The sequence below is a fragment of the Epinephelus lanceolatus genome, chromosome 5, assembly GCF_041903045.1.
Source record: "Epinephelus lanceolatus isolate andai-2023 chromosome 5, ASM4190304v1, whole genome shotgun sequence".
NCBI classification, from domain to species: Eukaryota; Metazoa; Chordata; class Actinopteri; order Perciformes; family Serranidae; genus Epinephelus; species Epinephelus lanceolatus.
Genome location: NC_135738.1, coordinates 18,495,860 through 18,507,080, shown reverse-complemented (window position 1 = coordinate 18,507,080; position 11,221 = coordinate 18,495,860). Strand labels below are relative to the sequence as shown.

Genomic DNA, 11,221 nt, shown 5'->3' with positions numbered 1-11,221 from the left:
TTATTAATGCTTAAGTTTAAATATTCTTTGGTTTGAGTTCAGGTAACTCAGTTATTTATAGTTAAGGTAGGCTAACTTAGGTAAATTAAGTTACTAATATTAACTCCATTCAGCTATAATAGAACTTAAATAAATGAAGTATTTTCACTTAAATATTGTATTTCTCCAAACTTAGTACAAATGTTTTCATTGGATTTATCTGAATTAAGTTAAACTTACTTTAATCCATCTTTTTAACTAAATGTTACCACTTAAGTTTCATTAACTCCACTAAAGTAAATTTTTACTTTCTAGTTGTGAGAACTTAAATATCTGTTGTGGCTACTCAATTAATCTGAGGAAACCAATTGCCTTAAACCATTCGAGTTTCATTTTAAGATGGAATAAACACAGTACACCTGAAGTATCCAAAGAGCACCTGTATGTGACTACTACTAAGACCCAGCAGCGCTTCTACTCCTTTGTCTCCACTTCTTTTACCTCTGTTAGTAAAAGTCCTGCATTAAAAATTCTACCTGAGATCAAAAGTACACAAGAAGGCTATAACCAGCAAATGCACCTAAAGTATCAAAAGGTACTCATTATGCAGAACTGAAATGTTAAATTAGGGAGCCATCAAGGTTGAAAGATGATATGTCTTTAATGATTTATGCACACAAGTTATTATCCTGTGCAACAAGATAAAAAAATAATAATGATTTTGGGACTTCAGGGGCTTTCCTGTTAGTTTTGCTGTGGGACAGGTTCATGTAAATCCGAATATAGCTTTGCACAACTCCAACCTGAATCTGATCAGCCACATGATTGAAAATACCTGTGTGGTTGTGCAAAACCTCTTGTCTATGATAATAAATAATATTTTATTGTCTAAACTGTCTTTATTGCCACCCTAAATTGACCAGTGCTTGTTCCCTGGTATGTTTCTGTTTGTTTATTTGTTATATTGCCTTTGTTTTTATTGATTGCATGTTTTATTTTGTGAATTTCATTTCTGTGAAAGGTGCTATATCGATTAAATTCTATTATCATTATGATTTATTATATTTTATGAGTTAATTAAGTGTGTAAAGTCAAAGTAGCTAATATTGTTAACTTTGAAACAAAAGTAGTGAAGTAAAAAAGTCCAAGATTTCCCTGCATTGGAGCAGAAATAGCAAAATACCTGTCCCTCAAATTGTACTTGAGTACAGTAGCCTACTTGAATGTGCTTTGTTGCTTTCCTTCACTGTTATGACCCAGCACCCAGAGATTTTTCACAGCTTGTTAAGCTTGAAGTTGTTCTATAAAACATAAATTAATCATTAACTATAGAAAAGGTCACAAATTGAAACAAATCCTTTATAAAGAATCAAATCTTTACTAGAAAGTGGCACCAAAAACTCTAGAAATTATTTCTCAACCTACTTAACATCCCTGTTTTCATTAGGGCAGTAATGAGACACACTGTAATTACTGAGGAAAGACACAAAGCGTGTACTAATTATAACATGCCACCCTTTATCTTTTGTCCTATCGGCTCTTTGGTGAAGCAAAGCATATAATGAACTCATTAGTCTCAGTCACGACCCAAAAACTCCCCGGCTGACAGGGCAGCCTGTGCAGTGTTTAGCTGTCGCTTTAAGACCGATTTCCCCCCATTGTCAAACAGTCGTGAGCAGGAAGAGGGAAACGAAAGCAGAGACCGAAGGGGCCCGACGTATTTAAACACGATGCTGCTGCTGCTGCCGCACAATAACGGTGACCGCGGCTTCGTACGGAGGAGCGCGTCTGCTGCCAGCCCACTCCACACACACGCACGGACACTGAGATCCACGCAAGTGACCTTTTGATCGGATTGATGGTGTTTTTAATTTAAAAGAAGGGGACAGTCCGCAAAGTCGCTGCAGGATGGTGAAATTGACTTGAGAGACATGGAAGTGTCACCGCGGGTTATTGCCTCAGGAAATGATGACAGTGTCCTCCATCATCGCTGAGCTGCTCACAGCGAAATTGTCTTGTCTTGCGGCCATTTCCACAGGACTCAACTGCCTTTAATTTAATACACATAAAGACTAACCCGGAGGCTGTGGGAGCAGGTGCAGCGCGTCTCGGCTTCTGTCTGCCCGCAGGCAGCCTCACAACTCACAGGTAGCCGCTGAGCCGGCTGTGGACTCTGAAACCTGATCTGGATCCAGCTTGGACATCACAGCTCAGACATGACATCCACTATAGAGAGGAAGACACTGGAAGCCAATGAGTAAGTAGCTTAGGTGTAAACTGCCTGTGGTATTATTTCTGGTATTTTGAAAAAGACCTTAAAGGACGCATCATCATGGTGACAGCCAAACTATCTCATGTGCAGTAACTGCAGATGGCTGATAGCATGAGGTCAGGATCCTCCTGCTGACAGGCAACAAGAATCATCACCTTCATGTCCAAGAGCAGATTGTTATGTGTGGGAAATACGGTCTTGGGAAGAGAAAGTTCAGTGCGCCCCAGAACGAGTGAAGTGTCCTTAAATCTGCAGATCGTCCAAAATGATTTCACATATTATTACATTGTTGAAGGCATACAGACCTGACATACAGAGCAGCTGCCTGCCACTGGGTCATTTATTACAGACATTATTCAAACACACAGAACTTCATTTGAAATTCTAGTGGAATCATTAAACACCACATTTGTCAGGCTTTGAATTAATGCACAATACATGCAGAATATTTACATTTATTGAATGTTGTGTAGCCGCAAAAAAAAAGGAAGGTGTCTTGTGTTTTAAATATTTCAATAACACTCACATACTGTAGTTCATATAATAGAGGTACCGATGTGTACCTCAAAGGGTACAACTGCTGGTTGATAGTACCCTTTAGAGAAACAATTGTGTACCCTTTAGTGGCGATCCATTTTTGTACTTTCTCAAACTGTACCAGTTAAAGCACAACTTGTACCCTGCAAGATCTAAAAGTACATTTAAACTATATTACTGCAATGTACCCATTTAAAAAGGTACTACTATGTACCTATAAGGATATCACTCCAGCGACAGGCTTGTCTAGACTTTAAGGAGACACAAGTGTACCTGAATTATCCACACAGTCCACAGTGAAGAGTTGGAACAAGCTGATACGGATATGTAGGCTATGGTAGCAGCAGACAGTGTGGAGTATGATGGTTTTTACAACCTTGATGCTTGTATAGGAGAAAGAAAAGGGGATTTTTGAGGGGTTAATAAAATACCAGTTGTTTTGTGGCTACAGTGCTGTATAAATCCAATGGCTCCCTCAGGTGGACAGCAACAAACTGCAACTGTACAAGTAACTCAAGATGGGCAGATTAGAATCAGTGGACCAGTGGCAATGCAAGATCATTTTGGAGTCAGGGCACATTTTTCAGTCATATTCTGTTGTAGATAACAGGGTAATTAAATGAGCTGAGTAATACAGAACGCAGTCATTTGGTGTGTCAATAGAGTATTAGATTTTCTAGTTTTCTGTCTTGTCCAGGGAACCTGTGGATGAAGTCCTCCAGATGCCCCCGTCCCTGCTGACATGTGGTGGGTGTCAGCAGAGCATCGGTGACAGATTCTTCCTAAAGGCCATCGAGCAGTACTGGCATGAGGACTGCCTGAGCTGTGACCTATGTGGCTGTCGACTCGGGGAGGTGGGCCGCAGGCTCTACTACAAGCTGGGGAGAAAGTTATGTCGGAGAGACTACCTCAGGTTGGTTCAGTAATGTCTTGACATCATGATTTAATGAGGCAGTTTGTGTAGTAATGAGACACTGGTTAATAGGTAAGTGCCAAAGTGAATATAGGATAAGTCTCATGATATTGTATATTTGTCTTATTGTCATCAAATCCAACATGCATGTATATGTCTGTGTAGCCAAAGCCTGTTATAGCTTATTCCTCTGCACCATAGACCTCAATTGCTGCGGCATTTTTGCACTGGGTGACATTTTCCTTCATTTCTCTTGCACTTGAGTTTGTTTTGAGTCAATCACATACACTGTTCCAGTGTCGTAGCACACCAAATGTGGTATTCCACAGCCGAAAGTAGTCCCAGACAAGTTCACTGTTTACACTGGTTTAAGTAACACTTGCTTAAAACTGCAGTGCCCAGGTGTTTCAGGTAATGATTCAACAATCTTAAATGAAGCTCCTGACCTGTTTAAAAAGATGTATTTCCTTAGTAGAAATTGTCTTAGGGTTGAGTGCCACAGACTGGGTAGTCTTAAAGTTTGAGAGACAAACTAACACATTGCTTGTTTTGGTCATTTTAAGGAGTTTTGAGGATACATGGCAGAGAAATCTAGAAGGGGAAATTAGGCTTTAACCCCCACCCCAACTGTCCAAACCAGGTCTCTCGTCCAGCTTACTGGAGCGCACTGTGAATGTGAGATGCCAGGCAGATAATATCAGAAATATAAAATAATGCCATTCCTAGCCTTTTAAAAGGTGTTGGAAACACTCAAAATATCGCATATGTTTAACAAACCTCATTTTTTTCACATGTTGCATTGTTGGTTAATTTTTTAATGGGTTCATTTTTATACTCACTTAGGGAGATAGTTTTTAAAATTCTCCTTCCCACTTGACATGTTACCTTAGTGTAGAGGCAAGTGAGTAGTGGAGATTCAAGTTATGCTAGTTTGAATAAATGAATGAAGGACTTTATTTCAAACCAAAAAAAAAAAGCTAAAAACAAACAAGACAGCGAACAAAGGGAACAGTGTCTGAAAAGGAGTAGGTAGAAGTAGAACTTAAATGTCCCTACCCCTGTCTTACATTTCTTCTTTTAACTCATATTATTTCAACAAATACCCAAATTTATTTACAACTAATATACAACTATCCCCAGTCTATTTAGCACCCAATTAAATGAATAAGTAATAAACACAGTTTATTTACAAAGTACCACACAGTGTTACAGAATAAATATGCGCTCCCCTGACACAACCTGTCCTTGTCTATATATCTGACAAAAGTATCTTTTTTTGTATAGTTTTTTTTAAATTGATTTAAATTTGTGCTTTGTTTCAATTCATCACGCAGCCCGTTCAACAAGTCCACCCCACACACTGAAATTCAGACTTAGATGTACGAACACATTGTTTTTTTTTAAAATTAAATTATAACCCCCCTCAATGTCAATTGAATTATTTCTTGTTTAAACATGATTATTGCAGTTTTACATTTGACCTGATCTGAAAATTTCAAAAACAGTGTGTTCCCTGTATCCCTGTATTCGGGGAGAACATGTTAATAAGTCAGGGACAGGCTGGATAACTAACCAGGCAAAGTGGACAACAGCCACAGGGCCCCCTTGAGTGTCTCAATTTCAGTGTTTTTTTGCAGGAAGTTGTACAATTGTGCATTATAGTCTAATCTTGTGGCTCTAAGGTGCAGTGTGTCCAAATGTCTAAGGCATTTATTACCTTAAATAATGTTGTGCTAACTTTATTTAGCCATAAATAAATCAGTGATCACAAACTGGACCACAGCTACTTGAGACCACGTAGTATTATTCCTGTATCAGGTATATGGTCAGAGGAAAAAGACCCACATTAGTTATATGGAAACTCAATGCATTCCTTATAGTTTCATGATTTCTATGTTCTTCTCAGTGTTATGTTGATACCTTCTCATCCATTCAGGCTTTTTGGTCAGGACGGTCTCTGTGCTTCCTGTGAGAAGAGGATCCGAGCGTTTGAGATGACGATGCGTGTGCGGGACAAGGTTTACCATCTGGAATGCTTCAAGTGTGCCGCGTGCCAGAAGCACTTCTGCGTGGGTGACCGCTACCTGCTCATCAACTCAGACATTGTGTGCGAGCAGGACATCTTTGAGTGGACCAAACTCAACAATAACAACATGGTTTAGGAAAATCTCTTGCTCACCACAAAGGAGCGTCACCATGCCTTTTCCCACTGGCTTTAACGGGAACGAACCATTGATAAACAGACTGTTTGCAGCCTGTGCAGGCTTCATCATGCATCTGACATTCATATGGAATCATTTTTAACACATCTCTGCGTCACTCCCTGCTGCACCAGCAATAACAGATGACTTTTTATCAGAGGTTTCATCCTTTAATGCAAAAAATGCTTAAATACTGGAAATACTTAAACATGCAATAATAGTTGTTGTTATACACACTGGAATTTTAGAACATTAGCAATGAACAAAAACTAAATCACTGTCAAGTTTCTTGCAGTCTAGTACTGCTTCATCACCTCAGTCTGGTCTGAAGTGTTCGATGAGAATTTCAGTAAGCTTTTATTTTGTGTGTCGGTAGTTTCCTGAGAATTTTCTGGAAAGAACAATGTCATTTGTTACTAATTATAGAGAAAACAGAAACTCTGCTGAAGAAACGGCTCCAATTTAAATCCAAGTAAACACTGACTCATTGTTGGAAGCTTAATTCTCCATATAGGTTGAATTATATGCTAACCTGTGGACTAATTTCACATTTGCATGTTGTACTGACTGTCTCTATTTTCTACATGAATAGTTTTGTATTTCTCTCCAGGGAGCTTCACCGGAAAATCAGCAAGAATTTATTAGTAAAATGAAGCGCTACCAGATTTTCATGTTATAAGTGGAATACATAGTCCATTTTGGAAAAAAAAAAATCCTTATCAGAATGATTGTACTGTGTTGCCAGGTTGAACTGGTGGCGCCCTCTAGTGATCGAGGGGTTCCATGCAATACTAATTTTACTGACTTTGGAGCTGTTTGCAGTGTCTTTTGTAATTGTTACACATTTCTGGACATGCACCCAAGACTTTTTGGATATTTACTATAAATAAATTACAATTTAGAGAAACACTGATAACCTGTGGTGTGAGTGTCTTCCTGTGAGTTACAGAAATACTTGAAATTCATACACTGACTGTGTGTTCCAATACCCATATTACCATACTATACAGTATGATAGAAAAAGATTTAGCATGTCCCAATACATAGTATGTCAGATGTAGTATGCCAGAATTACTAGGATGTTCTACTACATCGACCCATAATCCTCTGCACAGCAGACAATACCTCACATCGACTGTCAGAAGCGGCAATGACGGATGACAGCACATTCAGTTCAATCATAAATATAACCAACAACAAAAGGGCATAAGTATTAAATAACACCGACAGAGAAACATATAGTTGATGTCATTTTACTATTGTGAATAAAATATGTTAGAATCTACAATATAACATCAGAGCTGTCCAGGTTGACTTCCGTCTCTGGTGAGCTTGGTGAATGGCTTTTTGTTTTATTTCCATGGTGACAGATATATGAGTAAAAGGTCAAAGTTCAGGGCGTTACGTTCTGAGTATCGTATTCTAGTGTGTCCTGATTGTGTGCATACTGCATGCGACAGTACATACTTTTTTAAGGGCAGCTGCTGCATCTACTAAAAGTAAAAAAGAAAAAGTATGCGATTCGGAATGCACCCAGAAATTTTAGCCAGCCACCAATACACCACCAGTCCATACTACGTACTAACTCTAAGCAGGTTTTAAGTGTAAACTTAGTCATTAAGCAACTAAAACAACCCTGATTTTTTGTGTGCTTTTAAGGGACAGTTATCTCCCACAATGCATTGCAAAAAGACATGTAGGAGTTTCACACAACTGGCAAAAAAACTATTTTGAATGTTTAATTACGCTGAAAAGTTGCAGTTTAATTGCCTTTGCACTGTGCACATATTGTATCATTTCCTGTCGGAATAAAGTAAAGTATGTTGATTTTTTTTAAACACATGCTGCATAGCAACAACATAAAGATAAGCAAAAAGCAAAGGTGAAACCAAGTCATTGTTTGTGTCTCAAGTCTTTGCACACAAGTCCCAAGTCAAGTCCCAAGTCCTAAACTTTGAGTTCCAAATCCTGAACAAGTCATAATGTGCTCTTCAAAAAATATAATACTATTTTAATGACAGGGAAGTAATATAACAGTAATACATTTACAAAAATCCTGAATGCTTTTAAAATATGTACTTGAAACTACTTAAAACAAATTTGTTGGTAGCTGTTTTGTCTGAAATTTTGATCCACACATTTTGCATACTGCACCTTGCTGCACTTTTTGTTGACCACTCGTAGTTTTAGTGCATGAACAAATTTATCTTTACAATCTTCTGCAACTTGACTGGATGCTGTCAAATTGGTTCAAACATAGTGGATCTGGGGAATTAAGTGTTGACTTGTTGTAAATAGCATTAATGTTAGTTGATTCAGGAAATAAAAGACATAAATTAATTTGAGGTATACTCTTTAAATAATATATTTTTCAAGCTTTAGGTTTGGGGGAAGGTATCAAGAACTTTAAAGTAAAAGGACTCAAGTCAAAGTGAAGTCATATGTCATTGAAAGTCCCAGTAGAGTTGCAGGTTTGTTGATTTTGTTAAGTCTTAAATCATCAAATTTGTGACTCAAGTCTGACTCAAATCCAAGTCATGTGACTTGGACATACAATTTGTAGGTGTGTGTTAAACAGAATAGTTATAGATCCTTAGGGTGAATTCCTGTGCTATTCTCTATTCCAGTTTTAGCCACAAGAGGTCACTAAAAGATTGATAAATTCCAACCATCCTTTGTAAGCAGTTCAATTAGTTATCAGGGTTGTTGTGGGCAGGTCAAGGAAAGCTGCTGAATACTGTTAATTATTACATTTATTATGGGATGCAGCTTTTTCTCATAATAAACTGTCCTGGCAGAGCAGAAAGAGAAACTGCATCCTAGAGAGAGAAACAGAAGAAATTGATGTTAATGAAGTCATGATGTTTTGGGCTGTAACATTCACTGTCTCTGGCTTTTCCCTTCTCACTGTCTGTCTTCAAAGCTGGTGCCCTTTAGTGTTTCTGCTCTCTTCTTCATGTCTGCCAGCAGCTGTTAACTCACTCTGAACTGGCTATGAGGCGTGCTCCTCCAGTGCCATCCCACAACCTCCTGCCATCCCCAGTTATCTTTACAGCCATAACATCAATAATTGAATCCATGAATTGCTCTTGCGTGTGAGGTTGGGAACGAAGGCGCCTGACCACACTGTATTAGTGGGTGAGAAAAGCGGCCTTAAGTGACATTAATCAGCGGGTGAAAAATGTGATCGGGAAACAATTTGCAACAAAGAAGAGAGAAAAGGTGGAGCAGAGGGTGAAGGCAGAGCACAGAAGCTCCAGGATGGTGTCTTTAGCATGTTCTGACAGCTTTTCATAGACGAGGGAGGAATGAAGGAACAGATAGAGTTAAAAAAACCCACCCAGGCTGAGATGACGCTTTTGCTGAAAGAGATACTTATGGGGAGACTAACGAGTTTTCCCACAATAGAGATGGGAATATACTGTATAGGCACACAGAGGGATACTTGGCCTTAGCTCATTTGGAGGTCTGCAGATTGAAGGATCGTCAGTGTGGCATTAAGCAATGCTTGAGGAATGGCTGCAAAGAAAAAACTACTACACGGTGGTCTCAACAACAAATCAGCTCCATATTGAACTCCAGGCTTAAGATATGTGTGGAGAAATAACATAGTAACTACATAAATGAATGAAGCAGCTCAGTAGTAAAACATGCAGAATGCTGGTGACATAGGACTGTTAACCCTTGTGTTCTGCTGACATTGGCTTTACTTCCTCATTGTTCGGGTCCCATAAACCTCAAAGCTGTGTGCAAAAATAAAAACTGCAAAACCACCATTTTTTTTCCCCTCCGGATAGCTTTTTCTTCTCCTCTGACTGTGTTAAAACCCAACATGTAGAGAAGTGGTAACCTTTCTCTTTGCTACAAACTGGGCTTAGGTGTTTAATGAAGGTGACAAAATACAGAAATGACTCCAAAGCATTGAGGTCAATTAACTCTTGTTCCTCATCACCTCCTATAGTTTCACATAGCCACACCTATCTCCACAGCGCTGTGTCAGTGCTAGAGAAAGGTCTGACAGCACCCATTATCATTATGGTGTAGGCAAAATAAATGCTCTAGGTTGTTTTTAATTCTCTGTAAACCAGTTACAACCATCTTGGGCGGCACTAAGTTCAAGATGCAGCGATGGTGCCCTGGCAAAAAGGTAATACACTGATAGATGAGAAGGGTAGCTGAAATAGCCGGCCAATGGCAGGCTTATACCCACATCTGATGAGTCAGACTAAACCTCTGGTGAACAAACCCTAATATCCTAGTATGCTTGTATTTACCCCCTGTTAGCCATGCTAGCCACAGGGCTCAATGGATGGTAATGTCGGCCTACTGATAGTTCCACCACTTTGGTCAAGACTTAAATATCTAAACAATGCTTGAACGAATTAAAATGAAATTTTGAGCAAACATTCACAGTCCTCAGAGGATGAATTCTACTGATCCCTGACTTTCCTTTGGTGCCACCAACTGGCTCCTAGTAATATATCCTGTGAAATGTCACATGGATTGCTTTGACATTTGGTACAGATATTCATGGTGCCCAGAGGATGAGCCCTGTGATGACTCCCCTGACTTTGACTGAAAATTTGTACAGACATTCACAATACTCACAGGAAGAATCCTAACAACGTCAATGATCACTCAACTTTTTATCTAACACCATCAACTGGTTAAACTACTTTCTTTTACAACCAAAAACTTGCAAAACGAATTACATTCCCATCAGCAACAGCTGTAGTAGCTTTGTTTGCTGCTGACTGGGAAATGAAAGCATGATAAGATGGTAACTTGGGATGTGTTTGCATTTAGTATGAGTGACCACTGTGCCAAAGTACAGTCTCTCAGAGCCGCTAGCATAGCTGCAGACCACAGACTGTGCAAAATAATGGATGTAGCCAGTGTGACGACATCCATTGGTTTGTTGACTGCCGTTTTGAAGTCTCAAGTTTTGCATTTCGGCCTTTGCCCTTAGTTATGCATAATATCTAAAGAGTAGTTATATAAAAATGTACCCCCTGTTCAGTTGTCATGAATGGGGAAATTAGCTACAAGGACAGGGTGGTAAACGTGTATTTCTGCTGTGTTGTGCCATCCATCCATTTTCTTCCTCTTATCCAGGGTTGGGTCGAGGGGCCAGCAAGCTGAGCAAGGCACACCAAACGTCCCTCTACTCAGCATGCTTTCTAGCTCCTCCTGGGGGATCCTGAGGCATTCCCAGGCCAGGTGAAATATATAATCCTTCCAGTGTGTTCTGGGTCTGCTGCGGGGCCACCTACCAGTTGGACGTGCCTGGAAAACCTCTAAAGGGAGTCACCTAGGAGG

At 39.4% G+C, this 11,221-nt stretch overlaps 1 protein-coding gene across 1 annotated transcript; it reads left to right on the top strand.

The window, feature by feature from the left end:
- The first annotated feature begins 1,646 nt into the window (after nucleotides 1-1,646).
- lmo2 (LIM domain only 2 (rhombotin-like 1)) lies at nucleotides 1,647-6,818 on the top strand. Its single transcript, XM_033634217.2, has 3 exons — nucleotides 1,647-2,236; nucleotides 3,486-3,701; nucleotides 5,638-6,818. The coding sequence occupies exons 1-3, from the start codon at nucleotides 2,196-2,198 to the stop codon at nucleotides 5,861-5,863; spliced, it is 483 nt and encodes a 160-aa protein (XP_033490108.1). The 5' UTR covers nucleotides 1,647-2,195; the 3' UTR covers nucleotides 5,864-6,818.
- Nucleotides 6,819-11,221: the final 4,403 nt, after the last annotated feature.